Source organism: Eschrichtius robustus, chromosome 7 (genome assembly GCF_028021215.1).
Source record: "Eschrichtius robustus isolate mEscRob2 chromosome 7, mEscRob2.pri, whole genome shotgun sequence".
Taxonomy (NCBI): domain Eukaryota; kingdom Metazoa; phylum Chordata; class Mammalia; order Artiodactyla; family Eschrichtiidae; genus Eschrichtius; species Eschrichtius robustus.
Window position 1 is genome coordinate 90,047,612 of NC_090830.1, and position 16,897 is coordinate 90,064,508.

At 51.1% G+C, this 16,897-nt stretch overlaps 1 protein-coding gene across 1 annotated transcript; it reads right to left on the bottom strand.

The window, feature by feature from the left end:
- Window positions 1–5,304: 5,304 nt before the first annotated feature.
- Window positions 5,305–9,271, bottom strand: GDF2 (growth differentiation factor 2). Its single transcript, XM_068548929.1, has 2 exons — window positions 8,926–9,271; window positions 5,305–6,257 (listed from the first exon to the last, which is right to left on the bottom strand). Exons 1-2 carry the CDS (start codon window positions 9,269–9,271, stop codon window positions 5,305–5,307), a joined length of 1,299 nt encoding a protein of 432 aa, XP_068405030.1.
- Window positions 9,272–16,897: the final 7,626 nt, after the last annotated feature.

The following is a 16,897-nucleotide window of genomic DNA, read 5'->3' on the forward strand; positions in this document are numbered from 1 at the left end:
GAGGACATTGCCATCCTCCCTTACCTGGGTTTTGGTTCCTCTCTTTGTGTCGAAACCCCAGGCATGGACTTGTGGGGAGAGGGGGGGTTGGGGACATGAGTAGGGCCTAGATCCCCTATGGCTTTAGTAACCCCAGCAATGCCATGTCTCTGTAACTCCAGGGCAGATAGTCTGCTGGATGCTGATGTGAAGCCTGAACCCAGAACATCTCTCCCCCATCCCATGGGAATCCACAGGATAAGACGGATGAGATGGGAGTGGTGGGAATGGTGAATGGAACACAACCTTGGAAATCTAAGAGCAGGTCCACCTGGAGGCCTTGGAACAGGTCGGGGGGCAGACCCTGGAGGGCCTGGGGCTCTGCTCAGGCCACTGGGCTCAGCTGTCCTCAACCTCTGATGTCCCTTGAGCATCTACACTCCAGGAGGGCTGTCTCCTGCTCTCTCCTGTTCATTCCTCTCTCTCTCTCTCTTTCTCTCTCTCTCTCCCCTCTTTCCTTTTCTCTCTCTCCAGGCACTAAGAAAAGTCTCCCTTTTCTTGTGCCAGCTCTTTTCTGGAAGACCAGGGAGCTAGCACGCCTCATGCTATAATTCTTCCAGCTTTCCCTCTCAATGGTGCTCTTTGGCCTGGTTTACCTGTAGCCCTCTCTGTCCACATGTGTTGCCTGGGGTGGCCTCACCCTGTGTCTGTGGTCATCAGTACATTGCTGGTGAGCAGGGCCTGCCCTCCAGATGCTGACCTCACTTTTCCCCCATGACTTAGCCGTTCTTCTTGCATTTCTTTCTCCCAGGTTTATCAGACATGTCTGTATATGTATGAACCCCAATAATTAAGAGGCATCAGGATTTTCTCCATGAGACCCCTGGGTCCAGGCAAATCAAGGAAGTAGAGAGTTGTCTTTGCAGTTCCCAGATGTCTGGCTACATTTCAGGTTTGGGTGCCCAGCACATGGAGGACCTCTGGTGCATGTGCACGGGGAGGGCACATGTAGGCAGAGGTGACTCTTGCTTCCAACCCAGGTACAGGTAGGAAGGCCGAAGATACTGGGAGAGCATGGGGAAAAATGAAGAGGAGGGAAATAAAAAAAGATAATGAGGAAAGAAATGAAGATTCAGAGTGAAAGAGTGTAATAAAACGTAATAGTGTAGCTCTAACGTTTTTCCAAGTATTACTCAGAAAGAGAAGCAAGAACCTACATGAACTTTTCCAAAGTACCCGGGAAGCATTTGCATGTCATTTTGTGGGTGATAAGCAAGGACCTCAAGACTCAGTGACCATTGATGTGACCATGAACCAGTGAGTGACCTGGTCAGGACCTGAGCCCAGGCCAGGCAACCCCACACCCGGTGCTCTTCAGCCACCCTGCTGCTCCCAACTGCCCTCTGCTATTGGCCCCTGAGCTGTCCCTGACTATGGACACCATATAACCTGTCATCCAAACAGAGGCCCTAATTCCAATTATACATGGACAACACGCATTAACCAGGCCCATCCCAGGCAAATCAGGGTGATGGTCACTGAGCCAGAGGAAAACGTCGGCCAAGCACTGCCCAGCAGGAGCATGGTCCAGGCGAAGGAAGGACAGTCGGGCACTGATGTGGATGACCTGGAAGGCACTGGAGGTGCGGCCCCAAATGGCCTCCAGAATGCAAGTGTGATACTGGGGTCCTGAGAGGGCAACAAAGCTCACATATTCACTGTCTAGTTCCTCAGACCCAGCAATGCTCTCCGACTCCTCAGCCCCCATCAAGACAGCTCGGGTGTCAGGCTCTCTGGGCGGAAGGGAACCCTCATCCAGAACAGAAGCTCACGGGAGAGAGCCGCAGAGGAGCAGCCGTTTGCTGCGGGCCCAGGGACATCTTTCTGCGGAGCGGAGTCGTCTGCTGATGAAAAGGGTTCCCTTGGGGAGGGGTGCTCGTCTTAGTGAGAGGTGTTCAGGGAAGCTGAGACAATGGTGTGAGATTTCTACCTGAGTTAGATGATCTGATTTGAACAGGAAAGAAGTTCCAAAAGGTTTATTCAGTCTGGTCTCACGGAAGCCATCTGTGTGCCACCAGTGCGGCCTGTCTAGTGTACAGTCTCTGGCCTCCCCTTTAAGGCGCATCTGGGAAAAGTGGGACCCCCTTTGTGTCAGGCTGCTCCCATGGGAGCTGCCATATAGATGGAATGGACCAGCCTTTGAGAGCCAAACAGCGTTGCTGCCTTTGGTCACAGACCAGAGAAGCCCCTGGGCCCCCTCGGCGTGGGGCAGGGAGGAGGGGCAGGGCTGGTCCTTTCACTCAGACCCTGGGGAAGCTCTCAGCAGCCAAGCTCCGACACCCTGTTCTACAGGATCATGTCAGTGTCTGGGCCCGAAGCAGCCTCCAGAGTGTCCCTGGGACTCGGGAAACCAAGATGACAACCACACACAAGCATCTAGAATCAGCTGCATCGTTTGCGGGGCCAGGCACAGAATGAAAATGTGGAAACTTTGTTTAAAATTTATTATGAATTTCGAGATGGCAAGACCAGAACGTGACACCAAGCGGCCCTGTGGGACTGCCACTTCATATCCGTGATCATCACCCTGAGAGGATAAAAATGAAAACGCTTCAGGACACACTACAAATGCAACATTGACTGTGGCAGTCATTAGGCAGAGGGCTGATTGGCCGTGTAACAGAGTGTCCAGAGGATGGCACTGTTGGATTTCATTCTCTGCCTGGGGCTGAACAAGCTTTGGAGGGTCTGGTGGAAAGAACACAGTGAAATGGAAGGCAGAGGGTGTTTCTCAGGATCTTCTTGCAAGTTCTGTCCCAGCACATCCGTCCAAATCACTTTGTCCTGAGCCACAACCCACATCAGCCCTCCAGGGAGTGACTGAGGTCAGAGGCCCTTGGGCCTTGTCCCCAGAGGACTCGGTGCCCCAGGAGGCTCAAGATAAGAGGTCAGTAGGACCCCACACCAGGCCGATGGCAACCAGGAGACAAAAGCACTGTAATGTCCTTTAGAGCCAAGAAGATCAGAATTGGAGCATCAAGAGAGGGGCCAGGGGGTGTGTGTAGGGGACACTAGAGCTGGGCCTTCATGGAAGGTGGACTTGGGCTGCAGAGCTGGGGCCGGGGCAGCCACGGCAGTCACCTGAGGGCTGAGAACAGGGGGTGGCCTTGAGTGTATCTGGCTGGAGCTGGGCGTCTGAGCAGGGATGTAGAGGGAGCGGAGGCTGGAAGAGTTGTGCAGGCCCCAGGACACCGGGCAGACAGGATTTACGGCCGGATGTGTCTCTCTGCCAGAGCTCAGCCTCCTGCCCCTGACATGTGGGGAGGTCAAGGAAGGCATGGGGCTGACTGTCGTTTTCCACTTGCAAGTATCCACTTCACACCTGCTCACACCCAGGCCTGCATACCCACACACGGGCTCTTACACAGACGCGTCCATTCCCCCCGACCTGCAGAGACACCGCCCACATGTGTCCACCCCTCTCCGTGACTCTCCCTTCCACTTCCCCCCAGGGAAAGAAGGGCCTGAAAGGAGGGGTGGGCAGGGTGTGGGGCTAGGGGACCATCAGGCCCAGGTCTCACACCCAAGAAAGGCCACAGATTAGACTTCTGAGTTTATTTCCAAGTGAGACTTTGATGCAGGCACAGAAATACACAACCGGGACTAAAAGATGTCTGTCATCCATCCTTACAATTGAGCAACATTGTCGTACCAGGAATTAGTATTTTCTGTAACTCCAGTAATTAAACAATAATGTTTTTATTGCATTTTTGTGTTAAAGCTGTTCATTGGTTCCATGTAAACATTTAACACAAACCATTAAAAAAAAAATATTCTGGGAACTTCAACCAGTGGGAATGGCCCAGGTCTCTCCAGGCCTCCTATAGGCTCTGCTCTGGTCAGCGGTCAGAACTTCCTACTCCACCCCATTCCATGTGTGACCTCAAGAGTCAGATGTCCTCTTTTGCGGTCAGTGGGGAAGGAGCCTGGTCCCAAGGCCCAAGCCCAAGCCCAGGGCTGGACACACATTGCTCAAGAAAGCCACCGAGTGCAGCCAGAGCCAAATGCGGCCAGTAAGGACCTGAGTTCGCCAGTGGCCAGGAGCCCTCCCCCAGGAGGACTGGATGTCATCACCTGAGTACATGGAGCAAGAATAGGGACGTTGCAAATACCGAAGCAAGAGTGCATTTATTCCAACAAATTCAAATCCAGGTCTTGTCATCCATGGAGTCCTTGTGGGAGGGGAGCCCATGGTGTGTGAGGCTGGTGAGCTGGTGGTGCAAAGTAGCTGCAGAGACACAGGCCACGGGCTGCCCCACCCCTCAGGGTTAGCTGTGCATCCCCTTCCAAACATCTTGCAGTTTGAGTCCACAGCGGCAAGTGACCCTGTATGAACCAGCAGGTCAAAGTACCTCCAGCCACAGTGTTCACTGCAGCCTGAGGGCTTCCGTCCTACCCTCTCTCCATCCCGCAGTTGCTTTAGGGGATAGTTTTCAGTGACTCAGGGGTCATCTTATAAAGCACCTGGACACTGAATCAGCAGAGGCGCGGAGCGGTCAGAACGTGCCCTGGATGTGACAGGCAGCCCAGTCATCCTGCTGGGTACTGGCCGACCTCAGTCCCGTTTGCCCCGCACTCCCCAGCCCCCAAAGTCGAATTGTCTTCAGCTACCAGGTGACCTGCTAAACCTCAGTGGGGTACTTGGGGAGGTCCTGGGCTTCGGTGATCGACAGACCTATGGAGACCCGTGGGTTGGAATCATGCCATTGACTGTTGTTACTTGAACTGCCCGAGTTTTGGCTTCCGCGTGTGTGAATTGGGAGTCATGATGCTCATCTCACAGGTTGTGGGAATAACGTGGAGTGGGTGTGGCGCACACAGCCCATTCCTTTCCCCTTCACTCCCTGAGGTTATTGGAATAAACCCCATGCCTCTCACGTCCTTTAATTTCCATTAATCTCTGCGCATCTCCCATCTATACTCCTCGGCCTTGTTTTCCCTCAGTTTTCTGCTGACTCTGGATAATTTTTCTCTTGTCCCCTTTTCTTCATCTCCCCTTCCACCCCAGCAACACTTCCAGGCTTTCCTCTTCTCCCCAAACCCCCATTGCCTGTTGGCATCCCCTCCCCTGCAGTTCAACCCAGTGGTGTGTGCTTGGGGTGGGCCGTGAGAGGGAGAGCAGGTCTTTACTGCAAGGACCTGGTGGCTCCCCTTCCTTCTCCAGGCTGCCACCCAGGTGGACGTAGTCTCTGTCATGCCCAGCAGGACACAGGACCTCTCACTAGGAGCCCCCTCCACCCTGCCTCCCCCACCCACGGGCCAGCACTACCTGCACCCACACTCGGCCACGCTCATCCCTTCATAGTGGTACTTGAGGGTGGGGACCCCCATGTCATCCTTGTAGAGGATGGAGATGGGGCTCAGTTTGGTGGGCACACAGCAGGCCTTGCCCACCTTCATGGGGAACTTGAGATGCACCAGGGTCTGCACGATGGCGTGTTTCGTCGGGGTCACGTCGTCAGCGAGGGGGAAGAAGCAGCCGCCTTTACATTCAAAGGCATCGTACTCCTTGGGCGCGATGATCCAGCTGTCCCAGCCGATGTCCTCAAAGTTCACCCGCAGGGAGGTCTTCTGACAGTGGTTGTTGGCCCCGGCACTCCTCTTCCGTCTGGCCGAAGACGAGCTCATGGCCACGTGGCTTTGCACATCCTCCTCCTCTTCCTCGTCCTTCTTCTCACCTGCCTCCATCAGGCCGCTCTTGAACAGCTTCTTGAGCACACTCTCCTGCTCGTGGCCGATCATCTCCCTGAGCTCCAGCCTGGTCTCCTTGGTGCCATTGCTGCGGTCATTGGAGAAGACGACAAAGAAGGGCAGGTTTTTGGAGCTGGGGGGGACACTGATATCCAGCTTGTCACAGCCCTTCCTGTGACTCTCCACTGTCACTTCCAGTTTGTTTTTGCTCTTAGTGGGGTCTGCTCGGATCCACCTCTTCACAGCACTGGACACCTCAAAGTTCTCCCAGCCCTCGTCCCGGATATCCTGGGACACCAGGAAGGTCTTGGTTCCCCCAGAAGCATCCCAGGCATTGGCTCCATCCAGAACATCATAAATGACCATGTTTCCTTTCAGCTCGTGAGAGGAGTCCACGTGACTTTGACAGGAGAGGTAGAGTCGGAGCTCGGCCCTGGTGATCTGCTCATGCCTGGGAATGGAGATGTTGAAGAGCAAGATGTGTTTCTGGAAAGGGAAGTCTTCTGTGGCGGCTATAGAGACGGCATCTGAAATGCAAATACACGGTGACAGTCATCTGCTGGGAGAGTCTGTTTTCATAACACCAAAGCTGAGACTCATGGTTTAGATGAAAGGGCATCTGGCATGACATTGTCTATCTCTATCAAGTCTCTGTTTGGTTTCACTTAAGCCCTTAATGTAGAAGGGTATTTTAAAATGTACATTTGGCATCTTCCAAAGAAAAATAGAGGCAGGAGATGCATTGCATTGAAATTGACAGCTCCAGCTGTTTATTGAGCATTTACTACGTGCCCAGCTTTGCACCAGGAGCTTTGCATATTATATTTCACTTTTCTCTTCACACTGACCCCCAGAAGATCTAATTATTATTCCACTTTTACAGATGTGGAGACTGGGACTTAGGGTGTTTAACTGCCAAAGTGCATACATCCTGTAACGATCCTCACTTTAAAAAAAAAAAAAAAAGAATCAAATAAACAAAACAGAAAAGCACACTGTCAGCCTCAGAGTGCAGATCCTGAGTGTATGATTTTAAAGGAGAGATCATGGGAGGGGATGGTAAAATTCCAACATTATGGCAATGTTAAAAATCTCAGCATCTAAATGGTGTAAAAAATCATTCAGAATTGTAACTTCTGAGAAAAATGAAAGTGGATGATTTTTTTTAATGTTTGAGGGAAAAATATATTAACCTCAACGGCTTGGTCATGTTAGGCATACATAGGGCTTGCCTTTTAGCCACACAACTGTTTCACTTTCCCACTCCCCTGGCTGACACCCGGCCATTAGCACATCTCTATTATACCATGGCCTGGTCGCAAAGAGGGAAGAGAAGTTGTGTTTTTTGAGCACCTACTATGTGCCAACATGAGGGGATACTGTGTGCTGTCGTGAAACCCGGCAGTGTCTGACAGACTGAAGTGCCAATCCTGACTCTCTCCCTTCTAGGCTTGTGACCTTGGAGAAGTCCTGAGTCTCTTTGGGCCTCAGTTTCCTCATCTGTAGAATGGGACTCATCCTACCAACCTCCCAGTGTTGGTGTGAGCCTTCAACAAGAAGGCACATGGAACTTACCCAACACTGTCCCTGGTTCACAGCAGATACTTCAATCAGTATTTCTGTGTCCTTCCAAGACCGTCTTCCCTACTTGTGCACAGGTCCCCCACCCCCAAGCACGTGGCCTTTCACACAGCTCTCTGTGTCCCCTCACCCAGCATGGATGTGTCAGTCTAGCTCCTGCAGCATGTGGTGAGCCACCGTGGCATATGTGAGTAGTGAGTGGGGTCCATGAGCAGTGCATTAACCACCCGCCGTGCTCTTACTGTGGCACACCTAGAAGATGGCCCTGGGACTGCATCAGACACTTAGAGAACAAGTACCCTCCCCCTCTGAGCCGTACTCAGGCCATCTGTGAAGGGAAGCATAATTGGCCTTCACAGCAGTACTGGCCACAGACAGAGCTGGGATCAGATCAGAGCACTTGTTTCCAGGACATGGACAATGATGGGGGGAGTGGGGAGGGGTCACTGAGATGGCTCTGAATGCTGGACTCCCAGACTACAGGATTTGGTGATAAGGTCCAGCCAAAGAAGCCTGGCCTTTCCCTGAAGCAGAGGTTACAGACACGCCCCGTGGGCATAGTGAGACGCTGGCAGTATCTGTATGACCTGCAGACCACATTAAAAAACAAAAAATTAGGCCCTGCAGACTTAATTTTTAAAAAATTAAGCCAGTGTTTTAGAAACCAGGCAAGTTCACATAAAATCCAGAATTTTCTTCTTCTTTTGGGCCATCAGAAAATACAGCCTTGCCGGGCATGCAGCATGACCACGGCATCCTTTAGCTAGGGCGTATGCCTGTTAAGAGTCTGCAGGTCTCAAGCCCAGGAGGGAAGAAGCCCTGAGTGCCTGGCTGGTTAGAGAGAGGCTGCAGCCGTAGGGAAAGTGAGCTGTGCAGACAGGTGGGCCTGGGTCAGAATCCAGCTGCTTAACTAATATGTGAACTGGGCAAGTTCCCTCAGAGTCTGCAAGCCTTGGCTTCCCTGCTCACAAGATCATGTCACCTACATTGTGTGAATTAGTGGACATAAGCCCTAAGTTGACAGTCGTTATCTTCTAGTCCTCCTAAATCAGGGAAATTATTTTATATTTAGAAAATAATTAAGTTGTCCTCCAATGTTTGTCTCTCGGAGGAACTTATCTGAATTTTAAACACCTTTTGATGAGAGAGAAATAGACATTCCTTCGGTGTTTAAAAACATACCAGTTAGTTGGAAGCTAAATAAGTTGTCTGTGTCTAAGTAGGAAGGGGACAGTACGGGAAGCGGGAGGTAGGGAAGGGCTGGAAGGAAGGGAACTGGCATTCCTTCAGCCCCTACTGTGTTAAATGTGGCTCTGGGCTCAGGGAGAGAGAATCTTCTAGAGCAGAGCTGCCCAGTAGAACTTTCTGCAATGTTGGAACTGTTCTACAATCTCCACTGTCCTATAGGGTGGCCATAGTCATGCATGATTGCTGAGCACTTGCATCCAAGCTAGTGAAGCTAAATAACTAAATTATTAATTTTATTTCATTTAAATTAACTTAAATTGAAACGTAAAGTCCCATGTGTCCAGTGGCCGCCATACTGGGCAGCGCAGCCTTGGACCACTGAGTCCCCCACCCCAACCCGGGGCGCCCCGGTGGAGCCGACTCTACCTTCCACGCTGAAGCTGCGCACGATATTGGATGCGGGGGTGGATGTCTTGTCGGTGGTGTATCTGTTGTACAGGTCGATCATGTACTGCGGCGGCTCGGCTCGGGTTTTGTCCTGGGAAGGGACCCCGCTCAGGTTGAGGCTGCGCAGGAAATCCACCTTCATGTTCTCCAGGAACATCCTCAGGTCGAAGGTGCCCCCCTCCCGTTCACCGCCGGGCCCGCCTAGCAGGCGGTGGGCATCTGCCCCAGCCGACCCCCGCCCCCGGATCTCCAGTGGCTTCCCCTGCGCGGAGCAGGCCAGCAGGGAGAGCACAGGCAGGGCCACCCAGAGCGCCCCGCGGCACATCTTGGGATGCTCTAGCCCTGCTCCGGAGACTGCGGCAGCCGCGGTGTGTTAGCGGGTGCGGGGAGGAGCCGGGAAGGAGCCGGCCCGCATTGTCCTGCCCACCGCTCTGCACCGCGCACCCGGGCCAGTTCACAGGCTCTCACCCGCCTGCCGTCCCCGAAGTGCCCTCTGCTTGTTCTTATCTGGCCCTTGATGCTGTGCTCAGGCCTCTTATCTAAGGGAGCTCTCTGTTAATGAAGGCTCTATAAACATCTGACAAACACACAGGGCTTGTGGGAAGGACACGGCCTGCTGCAAAAATCTGAATTTCTCCGTGGGGTTATCGCCCCCTAATTAGGATCCTTTCTCATTTCCTTGCCAGCTCTGTTCAGAAGAATCTCGAGACAGGGTGACATATGCTCCATCTCCTGGGCCACGGAAACAAAGAATCCAGGAAACAAACAAGACCAAAAAGTCCTCCAAATATAGAAACAACAGCACAAAACTCCCAGAAGCCCCCTGGCTAACCACTGGAGCCGGGCTGGGTGGTGGAGTGGAGGCTGTATCAGAGTTAGTAAGAAGCCTGGTTCCTGTGGAACTGGGATGTGCATTTGCGGCTCAAGCGCTCGGTGCCTTGGTTTCTCATCTGTCAAGTGAGCTCCCGAGCCTTAGAGATCATGGGTGAAGGTGGCACGTATAATTTAGTGAGATGATGGGGACTTTGGAGTCAGACCAGATGTGAGTTCAAATCCCATCTCCCTCACTTATTCCTCACAAGCATGACCTGGAGCAAGTCACTTCACCTCTCTGAGTCTCGGGTTCAGAAGAGACTTGCAAGGATTCAAGGTGATTATGTGCTGGCCATCATGGCGGTCGCCCTAAACCCCAGTCTGTTGAGTGGCTGCATTCTGGCCGCAACTTCTCCACACCAGGGTCTGACTGACCTGGGAGCTGGGGAGGAAGCCCTGTGCCGGGCTGCCCTACGAAAACACCACTTACGCACAGAATCCTGCTGGCCCTGGGACCCCAGAAGAGCCCTGTCACTGGTCTGGAGGGTGCGTTCTTGGCTCACGTCAGCTGGGTGGCTGCTTGGGCCACACTTGTCAGTCAGGAGAACCAAGTAATCTGGGAGACAAAGGAGGAGGGAAGCTCTGAGGCCAGTAACATGCCCAGGAGATGTTCCCCCCTGAGGAAGCTGACAAGCCGTGGCCCAGTCGGACCCTGCGAGGCCCCAGAGTCTGTGTTGTTTTAAGGGCAGTGGGCCCACACTTAGATCTGTCCATTTCCATCACGTGTGGGTTTGACCACAGCAAAGAATGAGCATAAACATATTCTGGGAGTCTACTTTGAGGAGGATTTGAATGTGAAAGTTTTTCAAGCTGGCAGGGCTCCTGGGGAGAGGGTGCAGGTTCAGGAAGATGGACAAGGGGCCAGGGCGGTCAGAGATCCCGGGTGTGCACCCAGCTTTTCCCCACCCCTAGTGGGGGGTGGAGTGAAAACAGGAATCCCCAGCGGCCGGGCCTGGACAGAACTTGCTGTCCCCGTACTTTGGGGACACTGCCAGGGAGGATGGATGGGAAGGGTGCAGCTTCAGAAGTGCTGCTTGCAGAGGGGGCAGGAAGCATGCTGGGCTTTGAGCCAGCTTAGTGCAAGAACTCCCTGAGGCAGGGAAAAGATGAACGGGTGCACAGCCCGGGAAGCAGGACTGCAGCTTCGCAGCAGGGAGAGGGCTGGGAGGAGCTGGGGAGCTAGGCAGGCATCCCCCACAGGGCTCTAGTCCCTGGAGGCAGCCCAGAAGCCTGTCACATTCAAGAGGTGGAGCCAAGGGATGTAACTGGGGGTGGCCTGAATGTGCTCTTGAAGCCGGAGGAGTTGCTATCTGACGTTTTCTTAAAAACATGACAAATATTTTTTTCTGATTATAACAGTAATATGTAGTGCAGATAATTTGGGAAGTGCAAAGCATTAGAAAGGAGATAAAAATAACTTGCAATCTCACCATCCAGTGATGGCCACTGTTACCATTTTGTGATTATATGCAGCTCCACAATCCCCTATTGAAAATCCTTGTGGCCAGGAGTGTTTTGAAGTTCAGAAAGCTTCAGATTTGGATAATTTGGTATGAAGTGTATACTGTAATATCCCTGGTGGGCTTGGGGGTGATCCCCTATAATCAAACACATTGACATTTCTGCAGTGAAACAAATAAAAACACAAATATCCATTCAGGTCAGGTTTTATCATGAAAGGAATTGAAAGAAACTTCAGGTTTTCTATTTTGGATTTGGGGATCTCAGATATAAGACTGCAGACCTGTTTACATGTGGCGTCACCACATCTGGCCGTGGAGGCTGCATGTGAACACTGCCCGGAGGTCCTGGTCACATAGACTGTGATGAGGATGGCGCCCCCAGAACTGTGCAGTACAACATGCCTCTGTATTTCTGGAATGATCTGCCCCACAAACTCAGAGTATCAATATGTCCACATCTCCTTTATTGTTTTTAAGTAATTGTATGAGACCTCCTGATCCATATTATTGGAAAGTCTGGTTTTCTCTCTCAGGTCATCCCTTTCCTGAATTGTCCAAGAGCCCTGTAGGTTTATTTAGTCCAAAGGAGATGGAGGTGGGATGGTATCAGTCCAACTTCTTAATGCTGGACGCGGGAAGTGGGATAGAGGTCCTGGCAGGTCCCACCTGCTGTTGCTTCTCAGTGACACTCAGCTTTGCTGCTGGGGTGGGTGTCACACATCTTATAGCTGCTGGTGCACAGCTGCTGGGATGCCCTGGCTGGTCCAGGTTTCTGCCCGGGTCCCCCATGGTGTCTCCCATTGGGCACCAAGGTAACAGCTTTCTTAGACATCCTCCCAGGCTTACCCTTTCTCTAGAAGGCACTCCCCTGTGGCAGGTGGCTGGGTTGAGAGAAGAGGCCAGCTGTGATCACACTCTGATCCCATCCTGCCCTCTCCCACAAATTTCTAGGTCCTTATGGGGACCCTGAGTTACCAGCCTAAACTCCCACTTTCCTCAAGGTGATCTAGAGACCTTGCTACCTTTCTGAGCATACGGGCCTTGGTCCTCTGAACAGATCCCCTTAACTCTAGGTCTTAGGGAACAAGGTTTGGGTCTTGTTTTCTCTTTCCCAGATGATGTGGGGTCCTCATACAAAAGGACCCCCTCCCTCTCCTTCCCCCAGCTTTCCCTTCCTGGGGCCTCAGAGAAGGGCTGCCTTAATTGAGCCACAAACGATCTTATTTACCACTCCTCTCCCCCTCTTCTCTTTCCCCAAGTAGTGTAGCATGTGATGTAGCAATTCCACTTCTCTGTATATATCCAAAAGAATTGAAAGCAGGGTCTCAAAAAGATATTTGTATACCCATGTTCATAACAGCATTACTCACAATAGCCAAAAGGTGGAAGCTACCCTAGTGTCTATTGATCGATGAATGGATAAACAAAATGTAGTACATCCATGCAGTGGAATATTACTCAACCTTAAAAAGGAAGGGAATTCTGACACATGCCGCAATATGCATGAACCTTGAAGGTATGCTAAATAAAATAAGCCAGTCACAAAATGACAAACATTGTATGACTCCGCTTATATGAGGTACTTATAGTAGTCAAATGCATAGAGATAGAGAGTAGAATGGTGGTGGTCAGGGGCTGGGGGGAGGGGGGAATGGTGAGTTACTGATTAACTGTGATACAGCTGCCTCTGCGGGGTCAGGAGCCCCTTCCATCACAAGAGACTTGACTACAAGACACCTGTCCTTCCGTTAACCTCTCAAGCTCCACTCTCACCCACACATTGCTCAGAGGAATGAAAACTGGACTGACCTTGAGGCTGTAAGAGGAGAGCATGAACCAGGCAGAGCAGCAGGCATGTCATTTCCCAGCTCTGGGCCTCGCCTCCCTGACCTCCTGCTTCCTCTTGGCACACGGTAAGTACTCAGCCAATGTGCACTCTGTCTCTGGACTGTGCCCAGGTGGTCAGCACATTTATTAGAACAGTTGTTCTTAAAGCGTGGTCCCTGAACCACAGCAGTAGCAGCACCTGGAAACTGGTTAAAAATGCTAAGTCTTGCCCCAAATCAGAAAGTCTGATTCAGCCCAGCAATCTGGTCAAGACTTCCAGGTGATTCTGATGCACATTCAAGTTTGCACATTGGTTTTAATAAAAGAGGAAATTCGTATGAGCCTTCCAAGAGATCAAGTGTGTGTATACTGCCTGGTACGGTATTTGGCACATAGTAGAGGTTAAATCACTGAATGAATAAACAGTTCATTCGTTCCTCTGCTCACCCACCCCCTAAACATACAGACAGGACTGCTAGGAGAGATTGGAGGAATCCAGGATTGGATTAGGCTTGAGTGAGAAGGAAAAGTGGACCAGAGCTTGAAAGAGCACCATCATCTTAGGGAGTAGAAGAGAGGAGGAGACTTGGAAATCTCAGAAGCATCAGTTTATCAGTGAAGGAGATTTTATGTTTGCAGCTTTGGATAAAAAGAAATAGCCTTTGGCTCTAACTTCAATGTTTTGGTGCACAACTAGGAGCCAGTGCTGCCAGGCTGGTTCTGCCCTCCTAGTTTTCCCCGCCGAAGCCCACTCCAGCCTACCTTGACCCGTGCTACCATCAAACACATCTTGCACAAGCTGGTGCCTGCAATGGCTTTATGTCACCAGCTAAGTCCAGCTCTTCCATCCTGGTGGAGTCATCTCCACTCCTCTTCCCTTGGAGCCCTCTCCTCAAACCCTCTCACCCCAGCCCCAGACTTCTGTAGGCTTCTCCATCATGGCCCTGACTCCATCCTGGCCACAGAAGGAGCCTGAGTTACAGGCTACAGCTCTGATGACATTTTTCGAGTGACTTAGACATACAGAGGCACCTATCGGGATGCCTCAGGCAAGACACCTGGTATTATCCAGATTCAGTGTCCCTGCTTGTTGAGTAAAAGGGTTGCATCCAGAGTTTTTCAAAGATTTCTCCCAGCCTTAACGTTTCCAGCTCGCAGCTGTATTGTTTATATTTGTCACATGAACTAAGGCTCTGCCCATCCAGAGGATGTATAACTTCAGGATTAGGGCTCAGTGGCAGGCCACCACACTGCCCCCTCCAGACTGACCCAGATGCACTTAGTGAGCTCAGGAACCCGCGCACATCTGGGCTGGGTCCTGGGACCTCTTGCTCTTGTGATCATGTGATGTTGATATTTTGGTTTTAAGAGGAAAAAAACGTTATTTCATACCTACATATCTTTTTAAGCCTTGCTTTATTGTAAGGCCACTTAGGGCCATTGGGACAGCCCTAATTGGCTGGTGGTGGGTGTCACTGGTCAGGAAGCTGGGAGGCAGCACCAGCTACACAGGCCTTGAACCAGGCAGCCTTGCATGTCAAAGCTGATGTTACCTGTGGTCTTGGTAAGACATTGGTGGCCATATTACTTACTTGTCTTGAGCTTGTTTTTCTGAAGCACCAGCGGGGGAGTAAGCTGCAAGGTTGCTGTGAGGCTAAATGAAGTGTCATATCTAAATGCATGATGCTCTGTAAACGTGAGGGGTCCCTGCTGACACTAGTTCCTTTCATCATACGGCAAAGTCATCACCACTGGGTACCACCCATCCTGGCACAAGCACGAAGCTCCTGCCCATGGCTGGACACAGGGGTGATCCGCCCAGCCCGCTCCCTCTACCCTTGTAATCCAGAAATGAGGGCTCGGAGAAGTTGTAGCCTTTCATAGTGACCTAGGAGATCTCCCAGAAATTGCAAATGCCAGAAAGAATAAGATAGAAGTATTATAGGACACCCCATCTTCACCAAAAAATGGAAAGGGAGCAGTTGGATGAGAAAAAATTTGAGGGGGAGAAGGGAAAATGAAGAATCTAATATTGAGAAGAAAGGCATTTGGAACCTTATCAAGCCCTAATGTTTTTACTTATTTGGCTAGTAATTTATATCCTGTCATATTTCAAAAAGGATTAGACATGGCAAACCAAGCCATGACCAATTTGCAGACCAATTTGAGACATCCCAGCAATCCAATGAATGAATCATTTAGTCCCAGTACAAGTCCTGCAGGAATAAGGCAATGTGTGCCTTAAGCACCACCCCCATCGCCTCACCTGATCTCTGCCAAGAGGCAGGGCCATGTGCCCAGGGCAGCTGTTCACACACATGTCCCACAACCATTTGGAGCACCTCAGAGGGGATGCTGAGCATATGCTGCTGGGCCCCAGCCAGGTGTGTCCAGTATTTTTGCTGTAAACATCTTCGCCGCCAGCGGTTTTGCAGCACGACTAATTGGCCTTAAGGCCATTTTGCGTAAAAAATAACTGCTTGACAGTTCTACTACACTAGAAAATGATAACACATCAATTTTTGCAAACCCTTGGTTGAGCTAATCTAAGCCAGGTTTTGTTAAAATGCTCACCATTTTCAAGAGGCTTCTACGCATCAGGAATCACATAAACATTTGTTTTGGCAGGGGTAGGAGGAGCTTGATTCTTCTTTTGCCTCCAACTTCTAATACGGCATAATAAATTTGGTAAAGACAGCTTAAGAGAACAAGGTGTCATATCTAAATGAGCTAAAGAACCCATCATTAATGCTCTCGAAGACTGTTGTTAGTAGCTGCCTCTTTTATATCTTTGATAAATCGGTAAACTTTTGGTTTTGATGGGTGGGAGGTATGACTGTGCTCACGGAAGAATGTGTAAAAACTGATGTTATATTTTCTAGTGTAATGGAACTGTCAACCAGTTATTTTATCTTTTATGGCAAAATGGCCTCATGGCCAATTAGTTGTGCAGCAAGAATGCTTGTGAAGAAACTGCTTACAGTAGAGATGTTTATGGGGAAAATACCTAGACCCCAACCCAGGTACCCTCGGCCCCCCTTACCTACCTGTTCTGGGTACTCTCTTCAGTGTCGGCCGCTTTGCCTCCAGCGGCTGCCTGGGCTTCCTAAGCCACAGCAGCTGGTTGTGTAGAGGGCCAGAGAACTCAGAGTTTCCATCTCTCCACTGGGGGCAGCCTGGGGAGGGGGTCTGAACATCCAGCATCCTTGCCTTGAAGCTGGACTAACCCAGAGGTATAGCTTAAGTGCCAGAGCTCCCCATAGGATCCAGGCTAAGTTGGGATGCTTGGCTTCTTGCCCTTCTGTCCTGCTCTACCCACTCCTTGCCTGTTTCTCCTGGGAGCACTTCCTCATCCAACCCTTGCACAGGAACCCTGGTTTCAGGAGCCTGACCTAAGACAGATGCCTTGGGCTCCTTTTCTCCTTCTAAGTCCCATCCTGGAGAACTGCTCATGGCTTTTCAACCTTCTCAGAGTAAGAGAAGACTGGGGGCCATGCCATCCTTTTAGTTCCCAGCCGAGGGACTGTTATACACCTGCCCCCAGTTGGACCTAGTTTCTCTTTCAGAAGTGCTGGTCAATCAGCTTCAGGTACTACAACTGTAAGGCGATGTCAACTCAGGGATAAGGGAGCCACTTGGGGGAGACTATCTGGGGACAGGGATGCTGACTAAGAAGCAGGGAGAAGCAGACGTTCCAGTTCCTCAGGAGCCCCCGAATCTCTGGAGAGACCCCTGACTTCTTCTACTGAATCTCTTGTTTGAACTACCCCAAGTAGAAGCCCTCTGAC

What these genes read in the sequence shown, in the direction of transcription:
- GDF2 (XM_068548929.1), bottom strand. Translation starts at nt 9,271, where the DNA reads ATGTGCCGCGGGGCGCTCTGGGTGGCCCTGCCTGTGCTCTCCCTGCTG. An exon ending in GCGCAGCTTCAGCGTGGAAG is followed by an intron (nt 6,258 to 8,925) that starts GTAGAGTCGGCT and finishes TTTGCATTTCAG; the next exon opens with ATGCCGTCTCTATAGCCGCC.